The sequence below is a fragment of the Vicugna pacos genome, chromosome 24 (assembly GCF_048564905.1).
Source record: "Vicugna pacos chromosome 24, VicPac4, whole genome shotgun sequence".
Lineage (NCBI taxonomy): Eukaryota > Metazoa > Chordata > Mammalia > Artiodactyla > Camelidae > Vicugna > Vicugna pacos.
The window spans coordinates 20,763,778-20,776,034 of record NC_133010.1 but is presented as its reverse complement, the minus strand read 5'-3'; the positions used below and the strand labels follow the sequence as shown (position 1 = coordinate 20,776,034).

At 37.6% G+C, this 12,257-nt stretch overlaps 1 protein-coding gene across 1 annotated transcript in view; it reads right to left on the bottom strand.

The window, feature by feature from the left end:
* Positions 1–6,833: 6,833 nt before the first annotated feature.
* The window catches only part of ROCK1 (Rho associated coiled-coil containing protein kinase 1), a 108,028-nt gene continuing 102,604 nt past the window's right edge, over positions 6,834–12,257 (bottom strand). The window contains exons 30-33 of the mRNA XM_006205119.3: positions 10,829–10,907; positions 10,408–10,669; positions 9,522–9,729; positions 6,834–8,322 (exon numbers count right to left, since the gene is read on the bottom strand). Of these exons, the coding sequence (XP_006205181.1) occupies positions 8,319–8,322; positions 9,522–9,729; positions 10,408–10,669; positions 10,829–10,907 (553 nt within the window). The 3' untranslated portion in view covers positions 6,834–8,318. The remainder of the gene's footprint in view (positions 8,323–9,521; positions 9,730–10,407; positions 10,670–10,828; positions 10,908–12,257) is intronic.

Sequence of the window (12,257 nt, the reverse complement as noted above, 5' to 3'; positions counted from 1 at the left end):
CGCGCCAGGGCCCTACGCGTGCAGGTGCGCGCCTGCGCACTGTGCGCGGGGCACTCCGCCCGGCCCAGTCCCGCCCCGCCCCGCCCTCCTGCAGACTGAGTGAGAAAGCCGTGTCTGCGACGGTCTCTTAAACTTTAAGCCTCTCACCTTCTTTCGAATCGCTGGGGCAGTAGGAGTCCGGGTTTTTTCTTTTCTTTTCTTTTTTTGTTCGGGCTTTTTTCTTGTTGGTGATGTAGCCGAGAGAAGAGCCTTGCTCCACCTCTCAATTTGGTCTACTTAACAATGAAAACATCTAGCCCTTTCAGGATTTTGCCCAAGGAATACGCATCAAAGCGCTTTGGATACTTCAAAGATAGTCTGTCTTGATTGTACCGTGTTTCTGTGGTTTCTAACAACCCGTTCGGACCCTAGGTTGGCTATATTAATGGAGTGGCTACAACGCCCTAGAAGTCCCGCCCTTGACAGCCCCTGTAAGTTCCCTAGAGCCCTCCACTTAATTGTCTTGGACCCATTTCCCCAGTCTAGAAAACGAGGAAACAAGACTGGAAGATTTCTGAGGCCTCTTCAAACTCTAAATTGTCATGGCTGAAATCAATTAAAACATTCTAGATGAATTAGAGAGAAAAGAGAACCCGTAAATGAATGGAGGAATTTCAGAGAAATGCAAGTTGACATTGAGGTACTTTCTCCCTTTGGTATAGAGATTTTATAATGATCCCATGTACTGCAAAAAATGAGTTGAAACTCCGTATTTCACAATAGTACAACCCATTTGGAGAGTGATTTCATCAGTTTACATCAGGAGTCTTATTTACCCTTCACCACTTCACTACTTCAAAACCTATTATAAGGAAACCTAGTCCAGGCAGACACCAGATAAGTTCATACTGTATAGCACAGGGAACTATATTCAACATCTTGTAGTAACTTATGGTGAAAAAGAATATAAAAACAAATATGTATTTCATGTATGACTGAAGCATTATGCTCCAGAAATTAACACTGTAAACTGACTATAGTTAAATTTAAAAAAACCTACCATAAATGTATGATCCAAAATGTGACCCAAATGACATAAAGATGCTGTAGAACATTATTTAAAGTAATGTATGTATCATTAAGTGGAAAGAGTATATCAAATTCATTGAGCATTAATAGAAAGCAACCTCACCCCACATCCCATACATTGCTAAGCCCTTGTCCCCGAGTGTCTACTGGATAGAATCTTCTGCTTAAGATTGATGTTTTAAAATAATAAATATATTGGTAATATCTTAACCTGCATGTTTATAAATAAATCAACAAGGTCTGTAAAATGTGGCCAAATACCAGAAAGGTTTTTGGTTGGTGAACCAGCTACAGTTTATTCCTTAGAATGCCCCCTCCTCATCTGGCCAAGAGAAACCAGACGCAACTTTAAAGTCTCTATTTAACGCTAACTCATTCCTATACATTGAAAGCCTACTCCTATAATTACCCCTTTCTATCAAGTAGCATTACATTGGTAGCTGTTTGCTCCTCTTACTCAACAAGTATGTGTTGAGTGCAAGATCCTAAGTGTAGAAGCTGTGGATACAAAGATGAATGAAAGTTTCCCCCCTAAGACAGAGAATCCACCAGGAATATTGCAATATGCACCCATTTAACTACATGGCTCTCTGAATTAAGAGCTCTTGGCTGTAAACAACAGAAACCCCAGAGACCGAAGTGATTGGTAATGTAGAGTGAGCTGAAAGAATCCAGAGGAAAGCCAGCGAACCAGGCACAGATAATGGATAGGAACTGAGGGACATGGGCAGCAGGGAACATACGTGAGGTCATGTCATAGAAACAATATGGCCACTCCTGTCACCACCTCAATGAGAAATTTCTAATCCTGAATCTACCTCACTCCCTCAAGATTCCAGGTCCTCGGCAAAAATATATAATTTACCAATGACTAGGAAAGGAATGCCCGGCTCCACCTCCCACTCAGATATGTTGGGATATGCGGCAGGGGCTGCTGTAATAAATTATCAAAAATTTAGTAGCTTAAAATAACACAAACTTACCTTCTCACAGTTCTGGCAGACAGAAGTACAAGTCCTTAACCTCAAAGGGTTGGTAAGACTGCACTCTTCTGGGAAGCTCTAGGGAAGAACCCAGTCCTTACCATTCCCGGATGCTAGGGGCTGCCCACGTTCCTGTTCTCATGGCATCACTCCAACCTTGACGTTCATCGTCTCATCTCCTCCTCTGGCTCTAAGCCTCTGCCTTCCTCTTTATAAGGACCCTTGCAGTTGCATTGGCTCCACCTGGATCATCCAGGATAATCTCATTTTAAAATCCTTAACCCAATCATACTGCAAAGGCCCTTTTGGCATATAAGGTAAGGTATTCACAGGTTTAGGAGATTAGGACATGGACATCTTTGGAGGAGCATTACACGGTTGACCACAGGCTACCCTCCACTCCAAGAGAAAAAAAAAACAGCAAATGTCCAATACACTTTCTTTTAGCATGTATAATTTTATTCCTATGTCTTTGTCCCTCTACTAAATTATAAACTCTTGGAGGGAAAAAGCTCAGCCTTAAATAATTTGGGAATTTGGAAATATATATTCATATTCAAATCATATATATGTGTAGATATATAAGGTTTTATATAATATGTATTTCTCCTATATATCTATGTATCTCCTGGAATAGTACTTTGCCTATAAAATGTGTTCAATAAGTGTTTCCTAAATGAATTGCATAACCTAGTTTTGGTTTAACAGATGAGACAAATTATATTAGGGTGAATACTATGCTGCTGTAATAAAGATATCTAAAAATTCAATTGCTAAATAAACCTCATTACCTCCTCCTCCAAAAACAATAAAAAAATTAAAATTCAGTTGCTTAAAGATAGCAGCTTATGGAAGAGTGGAGGGAGAGAGATAGCTCTGCTTCATGAGGTCTTCACCAAAGACCAACATTCCTTCCTCTGCTACCTCCTAAAGCAGTGCTTCTCAAAGTTTAATATGAATATGAATCACCTGGGATCTAGTTAAAATGAAGACTCTGATTGAGCAGATCGTGGATGAAGCCTAAGATACTAACAAGCTCTGGGGAAATCACCCTTTTGAGCAGCAAAGACGTCAGGAACCTATCTTTTTCTATTTGGTTGAAAGTGGGTTGCAGGCACACCTGAGTTTTTAGCTCACAGGAAAAAGAAATGTAAGAATGGAAAGTAGAGGGTAGCAATTTCCTTCTAAAAGCAAGAGGAAGGGGAGGGATGTGCACAAATCACTTCCATTCACATTTCAGTGGTGAAAATTATATGGACAAGCTGCTTGGAAGGCTGGGAAATGTACTCTCCAACATAGCAGAGGTATCCTAAATGTCCACTGACAGATGACTAGATAAAGAAGTAGTGGTGTGTGTGTATGCGTGTGTGTGTGTGTGTGTGTGTGTGTGTGTGTGTGTGTGTGTGTGTGTGTAATGGAATACTACTCAGCCATAAAAAAGAACAAAATTTTGCCATTTGCAGGAACATGGATGGGCTTGGAAAGCATTATGCTAAGTAAAATAAGTCAGAGAGAGAAAGACAGGTACTGTACGGTATCACATATATGTGGAACCTAAAAAAATACAACTAACTAATGAATATAACAAAAAAGAAGCAGACATAGATACAGAGAACTACTGGTCACCAGTGGGGAGGGGGAGGGGGAGGGGCAACATGGGAGGGGGACCAGGAAGTACAAAGAACTGGGTGTAAGACAGGCTGAAAGATATATGTACAACACAGGGAATATAGCCGATATTTGTAGTAACTTTAAACTGAAACTAACATTTAAAATTGTATAAAAAATAAAAAACAAACTGAAAAAAGGTATATTTCTACACTTTATATAAACTGCAATGTTTTCCCTGTCCCTTTAAGCAACTGCTTTTGTATCATTCATTGAACATTTAACATTTACTTCCTCTTTTAGTTATGTGTATAGGAGATATATTTTATCTTTCTCTCTAGACCATAAATACTTCTTCGCACCACCTTCTTTGAGGATTAGAGAATTCAGGATTACATTATACTCTGAAGCACTTTAATACTTTTAATTAGATCTCTAACTGTGTATCATCTGCACAGGTCTAGGCAGCGACTACATCTATTTTGTCCGTCTCTGTGTCCTCGAGGCCTGGCACAGACCCCAGCATGGAATAGGCATCCTATATACTTGCTAAATAACGGATTTTGAGGTGCTGATGACAGGAATTCAGAGTAGACAGAAACTGAAGCCAGTGGGAAGCAGTTAGAGGCAGGAACGTTTCAGAGAGGCAGGAAAAGCAAAACATCAAAGCAATCAAATTCATTAATTCAACAATTATTCACTGATTGTCAACTGAGGGATTCTGCATTGTAGGAGCTCACAGTCCATCCAGAAATGGTGTAAGTATATATTTAAACCACTTTATTGAGGTATGACTGACATAGGAAAAGCTTTACATTTTTAATGTACACAACTTGAGTTTGGAGGTAAGTATACATATGTGAAAACCATCACCACAAAGACATAAATGCCATAAACATATCCTATCACCTCCAAAGGATTCCTCCACCCTCCTTAATGATTGTCATAAGATGTAGCATAAAATCTACTGTCTTAGCAAAACTTTAAGTATACGATAGAATATGATTAACTAAAGGCACCACTGATCTCTAGGACTTAGCTTGTGTAACTGAAACTTTGTGCCCTTTGACCAACATCTCCCCATTTCCTCCCCGCCAGGGGCCCTGCCCACCGGTTACCAGTTATTCTCTGCTTCTATGAGGTTGACTGTTCTTCAGTGTCTGGCTTACTTCTTCCAGCACAATGTCCTCCAGGTTCATCCACTGTTACAAATGGCAGGATTTCCTTCTTTTTCATGGCTGAATATAAAAAGTGCTAACTATGAAAGAGATCAATAAATTTCACTTCACTAAATACCAGACTTTTACTCATTAAATGATACGATAAAGTAACAAAGTAAATAAAGTAAACAAAGCATACTATGCCATTCACAAAAAACTAATTTTTAAAGACATTGTCTTTATTCATCCTACTAGCTGCCAGCTGTTTCCCTTCAGAGCAGAAAGAATTGTCAAGTGTTAGAAAATTAAAAATAAAAATTGAATAGCTCAAACTAGCAACCCAGTAAGAATCAACAAACTCATGTTTATGAATACTTTATTTCATTATTATACAATTGTAGTGATATTTAAAAACACACACCTTATCAAGTAATTAAGAGTTTGCCATTTAAAAATTCTTCCACTTATTGATATTTCTTTAAATGAAGGACAGGTTATTTTGAGCTGTCCCAAATGAGGACAAGGGACCCATGGTTGTTTTGAGCCTGTAAACAATTACAGTGGCTGTGTTCTTTCTAGTTCTTTCTGTGCTCTTTCTCCACCCAGGATTTCAGGAGTGGTGGGTGGGCAGTCTTGATCCTGAATCTCCATTCCACACTGTCTTCCTGTAATAAAGAGGATTGAAAGCTAAAAGCTACATTTCTCAGACTTCCTTACAGCTAGAATTCTGAAAGTGATTCAGTTTTGGCTGAGCATACGCACCCACAGAAGGCAGAAGTGAGGGAGGGTGTGTGGATGCCAGCAGACAGGGAGGGTCATGAAAAGGATTTTTCGGAGGCACTGATGACAGAGACCCAGGTGTTCAGACACAAGGCTGGTAAGTGGTGAGAGGAATGGTACAGAGCACACCACGTGGTGTGGGATGTAACAGGCGTGGCAAAGCATCGCAGAGAATCGGCAGTGGTGCAGCTTCCTGATCCTCACACTCTCCTCATCCTGGCCCTGCCAGTTACTTTGTCATTGAGTGGTTTCCTAAACTTAGAATAGAAGCAGCTCTCTTGCTTGACCCGGTTTTGCAATGTGGCAAACTGAAAACTCTTGTCAGCTCTCAGCAATTCTAGGCTTAAAATTTTGTTTAAAAAAAAAATCCTCTCTCGCTCAAAACATTAGAATTAACTGTTCTCTGTACTTTACCTTAATATATTAAACCTTATTAGGTAATGTATACATTAGGACCTTAGTTCTGAGAAGGTAGTAAGGACACTGTCCAGAACTGTGAAGGGTCTGAGGATTTACCCTACTTGCAAGCTACAAGTTAGCTTGTCACAGTTCCATGGATCCTCGTAGGAGACATGAGACTCCTGGATCAGAGTCAAATGACTTTAGACTAACAGCACAGCAAGCAGAATGAGCTGCCCGTTCCCATCAGTTCCCCTGCCCTCCGTGTCCCGCGGGGGTGACGGAGAGTAGTCCAGGTGGGTGTGAGCATGCACAGGTTTGCATCACAGCTGAGGGACCCAAAGTTAAGGGCACCCGAATCTTTTATGAGCTCAATCAAATCTGTCCAACTTCTGCCCTGGAGAAAGACACTTTCTTTATTATATGACAGTAAACAAACCTGCTACCTTCCTCTCAAGGGAAACAGAGTATCTTTCAAGGCTGTTGACTACACAGATCACCTTGGAAAAGACAGTCTGGAACAAAGGCTGTCAGAGCCTCCGCTCTCAAGACATGAGAAATGCAAGAGACCCACCGAGAACTGTTTCCCAACAGACATTAGCCAACTTCTCACTTCAGCTGTAACCACTCTTATTTTAGAGCCAAAGCATGTTTTATCTTTTAAAAAATTCACTTTAGTCATGAAATTTAACAAACATTTGTATACAGTCAGGGACTAATTTATAGCATGGTTTCTATTCATCTCAGCCGTGAGAAAACACCATAGCAAACATTATTAAAGGTATCCATCCATAAATTATTTTTATTTCTCATTAAATGAGCACAGAGTCATTAGCATATTAATAACAGATATGTTTATTATTACATATCCATCAGTGCGGCTCTCAATACCACTTGAAACATGCATATCATCCTAGAGACGAATCAGTTTTCCAGTGCTTCTTATCTGATACACATTACTGCAAAGCCATTATAAATTACTGAGGAGGTATTTGGTTAAAAAAATAAACAATAAATCATACTGCCCATATGAATCAACCCTTGTTAACTGAACAAGAGTTTAACAGTATTTATCTGATAATCCTATGTTAACTGGAAAACATCACAGATGTATTGCCATAATTTTCTTTTACATTGGTGCAAACTTTTACATATTTTGCAGAGTTTTATAAAGTCAATCACTATTTTAGCAGGTAGCTTGATGCAAAGATTGTACTCAATTTATGAAAGTCCAACAAACCACTAAATATTTTAAATTAAACCAATTCTCAATGAAAAACCCACTGACACATAATTTTTTGAAAATACGTTTTTTGAAATTTCTATGTTTAGTCATGGCAGTAAAATAATCCTCTCAAATTAAGGCACTAAAAGGGCAATGCAACTCCCATCGAAAGTGTTCTAAGAATAATTTACATTTCAAACAGTGCATACATTTCTTATATGTTTGTTAACTTAATGTCTTTATCACTTAAAACCACAAAGAAACACATCATATAATTACAGAAATGATGTACCCCACAAAAATGCTTTTAAACTTGGTTCTTCTGTACAGTTAGTTCCTAATGTCTCTAGTAGTAAAATAACTCAATATGGCTTGGCAAAAATGCATAGAATAAATGTAACTTTTTTTTTGCCTTCTCCCATCCCCCAATCTACAAACTTGCTGAAACACATACAGTATTTTGTAAAGCATAATGTAAGATATTTATTTTCCATCAAGTCCACTATGGGCGATCAATAGTAAGGCTTTTAAATTCTACAGTGAGGACACTGAAGTCAAGTGATGTCACTGCTTTCTTAAAATAAGTTTTGTATAGTCTTGCAAGAGCACAAAAACTGAAGTCATTAAAAAAAATTTTTCAGTTGTCTCATTTTGAGATATTTTCTTTACTCCTTCCACAAGCCGATCTTGACAGCGATGGCCACTCCACTTGAAAGTGGAAGTCCTTTCCCCTCACTCGTATGAGGAAAACCGTGTTCTATCATGATTGACAGGCGTTTTAGAAATTCAAAAAGGCAGCACCTTTTTAAAAAAATATATCTAGCTAAGCTTTCCCCCAACTGTACTTGCATTACACAGTAATAATTAATCTAATCTACCTGTAGGCAAACCCGCAATAAAAAACAAAACAAAACAAAACACAACACAACTCTCAGTGTGCTTTTGTGCCAAAGCAAGGACAGAACAACAGCAGTCTTAGCCCTGAAGCCCGTGATACTTGTGTCAAAGGAACAGCCTGTCTGCTCTGCATGGTTAAAGAAGCCTGCTTTATCAGGTAGCATCCCACATAATTCCACACGGCACTAAGTCACATGGTTAACTGTTGAGGGAAAAAAAGACAAAATTTAAGAAGCACACCCAACTTAAAAGTATAAAAAACAAAAATTGGAAGAAAAGGTAAATATACATTATCCTTATTTATAATAATTAACACAAAATTTGGAAAACAGGAAAAGTACAGTATTATCTCCTTTTTGCTTCTACCTTATATTTCAAACACATTTTCCCCCCCACAAAGCTATAATCCAGTTTTAAGTATTGTACATCCAGTTTTTATCCTATACAGGAGAGGGCTGATACAGGATTCTAGACAAAGAAGTCAGGAGTGAGGCAATAATGCACGGGAATAGTATGGCAGCTGAGGCAGACAGGAGGAGAAATGGATATGAGTCATTTCCAAGAATGAGATTTGGTTACTGACAACATGGAATGAAGAAACGGGATAAACTCAAAGCCTGCTTGGACGGCTTGCGTGACATTAACAGAGAGACAGATCAGCGTTAGGTCTCAGTTTCTAGATACAAACGTTCCCCTTAATATAGGGATTATGCTCTAGGGAAGGCTGGGTTTTGGTACAGGAGAAAACACAGGTGTTAGAACTGGAAGGAAATTGCTTTCAACCTGACTGTGCCACTAAGTTGGCTATGTGCTCTTTGTAAGTTGCTTAATTTCTCTGAACCCCATTTATTCATGTGTTAAGTGAGAACTTAATGAGATATCATAACCTCTCCTCAAGAAAGGGTTTAATTATGTCCTGTAATTGCTTACTTTAGCATATAAATATTGTGGAAAAATTTCCATCAAAATCAGCTAAGCTCCCCTCTCCCTATGAAAAAAGGGGTACTTAACTGGGAAGTTTATTTATTACACTGACACCACCAAATAATTTTGATTAAAAAAAACAAATATGCCAATATAGTTGTAAGTAAAATGAGAAGAGTTTGTATAAATCTATTTACATTAAAATGGGAGTAAATTACAGTTTTTAAAACACTAAGTTCTAAATATGTATCATGTATACTACAACCAATGACAATAAAACCTGACATGGAACTAAACAAATACAACATTTACAAATATAATTACCTTCTAACAGGAATCACTTAAACTAATTTGTAAAGTCATTTCAATAAATACTTAGTTACAAATGATAGCTTTTATGGGGAAAAGAACAATTAGATTTTGGATTTTAATAGCTATTATCCAATATGTTAAAAACATTAACATTTCAATCCTTACCTAGGTTTTCCAGATGTATTTTTGACCACTTTCCGGAAGGACTGATTTGCAGCGGATCTCGTGGAAAGTGTTCGAGGGGATGCGCGGACAAAACCAGATGGTGGATTCTTAGGGATCTTCTTTACTAAATGAGTTACCCACTTTTTTTGTTCATCCTGAGAACATGCCAATAGCAGCATATCTCTTGCTGATGTTACATCATAACTTACTATGTTAAGAAAGAAAACCACAGTTCAAGTCATAGAAAATCTGCAGGAATCCTATCCTTCGTTCTTACAATTGTGAAAGATTTATTATGCTTAATTAAGCTTGGAAAAGATCATTTCTTCTTAATTCAATTAAGTTGGAAAATTTTAAAAGAAAACATTAGTCATAAACCAATACCAAATACCAAAGAAGTGAAATCAGAAATACAAAAACAAATTGCAAAAGTGAAACAAATAAACGTATCTATAGAACACAAGTTTTTTACATTAAAATAGCTATAGGTCTTTATTATTTCTCTCAAGCTAAACTAGAGGACTTTGTCTATGATATGGCATGCCAGTCCGAACAGTGAAACCCAGAGAGAAAGAAAATAAGCAGAAGGTGAAGACTCACGGGGGAGATACAGTGAAACGCACCTACAGTCCTTCTCTCCAATTGAGGATTTCTTAGTGGTATGTCTTCTGCAAGGGGGTGACTCTCTTTAAAAACATTATGATCAAAGGTAAATCTGTAGTTGTGAAATGACAGCTGCACGTTGCACCACCAGGGCCAAAATATTTTTTCTTATGTTACATTATCTCTTTTCAATTTGGTATAGAGAGTGCTACACTTGCAGAAGATATTTCACTGAGACAATTCTCTAGTTTGTTAAAAGTTGTAAAAATAATTTCATGCTCACCTTTACACGGAGAAATTAAGTCCTCCTTCTTATCTATGTGATCTCTGTGGCACTTAACGTGGCATCTTCGACATTCTAGGGCAGGGGGTGGCTTAAAAACATGCCAGAGAGGTTTGGCACAGGCCTCACAGTTGGCAGGAAAGTGGTAGAGTGTAGGAATGAACTCATGGCCTTTGTGGTTTTGAAAATTAGTTTTTTCAGCTTGTTGTACTGGTTCCATCTCTACATCTTTTCTACATTCACCTTCATTTGCATATAGTATCTACATTCAGGAATGGTAAATGGAAAAAGATACAATGGTCTTAATCTGTATACACAAGTTTCAAATGTATAAAAGCATTGGTGTATTTACATTTACTTTGCAAAATACACTTAGTACTTAGGTAAAGGATCTTCTAAAATTATAATTTCAGATTTTTACCTGGAATATTTTAGGAATTTCTTCAGTTTCAGCTCTGTACACATCTCCTTGGGTTACAGGTCGAACATGAAACAATTTACTAAAATGAAGATAAATGTGATGTAGGCCATTATAAAAACTCACTTACATCAAAATACATAAACAGATATTTCACTAAAGAGGACACACAGGCAGCAAATAAGCACATGAAAAGATTAGTCATTAGAGAAATGCTAATTAAAATCATAGTAAGTAACACTATATACCTATCAAAACTTTAAGAATAAAAATAGTAATAACACCAAATGCTGATGATGATGCAGAGAAACTAGATCACTCATGTAATTGTGGTAGAAATGTACAATTGCAGAGCCACTCTGGAAGAGAGGATGGCAATTTCTCACATGAAACTTTCTATATGAAAACCTGTATATGAATATTCACAGCAGCTTTATTTTAATAGCTCCAAGCTGGAAAAAACGCAAATGAATGGTTAAATAAACTGTGGTACATTCATAAGATGGAATACTACTCAACAATGAAAAGAAACTACAACCTGGATGGACTTCAAGGGAATTACCCTGAGTGAAAAAAGCAGATCCCAAAAATTATATACTATTTTATTCCACTTATATAACATCCTTGAAATGACAAAATTATACAGGTGGAGAAGAGATTAGTGGTTACCAGAGACTGGGGTTGGGGTGTGTATAAAGGGTACCTCCTATGGCTATGAGAGGCCAGTATGAGGGATCATCGTGATGGAATTATTCTGTATTTTAACTTGGTGGCAATCATACGAATCTATACATGCGGTAAAGGCAGACAGGTTGGAAAAGAAGTAGTAAAACTATCGTTATTTGAAGATGACATGATTGTATATGTAGAAAAGGAATACACACACACACACACACACACACACAAAATCCCTCTAAAACTAGTAAGTGAGGACCAAGATGAGGATTCAAGGTCAACATATAAAAATAAATAGTGTTGGAATAACCAGATATCCACATGAAAACAAAACAAAACAAATCCAAAAAAACCCTAACCTCATCCACTACTTCTTACCAAATATAAAAATAAATGACATCAATCAGAACTCAAATATAGAACCTAGAAAAAAAAGCTCCTAGGAGAAAATACAGAACACCTTCACAATTTGGGGGCAGGTAAAAATGTCTTGGACAGACTACACAAGAGGCAATAATCCTTTCTAAAAAGTGGTAAACTGGTTCCCATTAAAAGACACCATGGAGAGAGAAGGTATAGCTCAGTGGCAGAGTGCACGCTTAGCATGCACAAGGTCCTGGGTTCAATCCTCAGTATCTTCATTAAAGATAAATAAATAAAAAAATAAAAACCTAATTACCTCCCCCACCCAAAGGAAAAAAAAAGACACCATAAAGAAAATGAACTGGCAAACCACAGATTGGGAAATATTTGCACT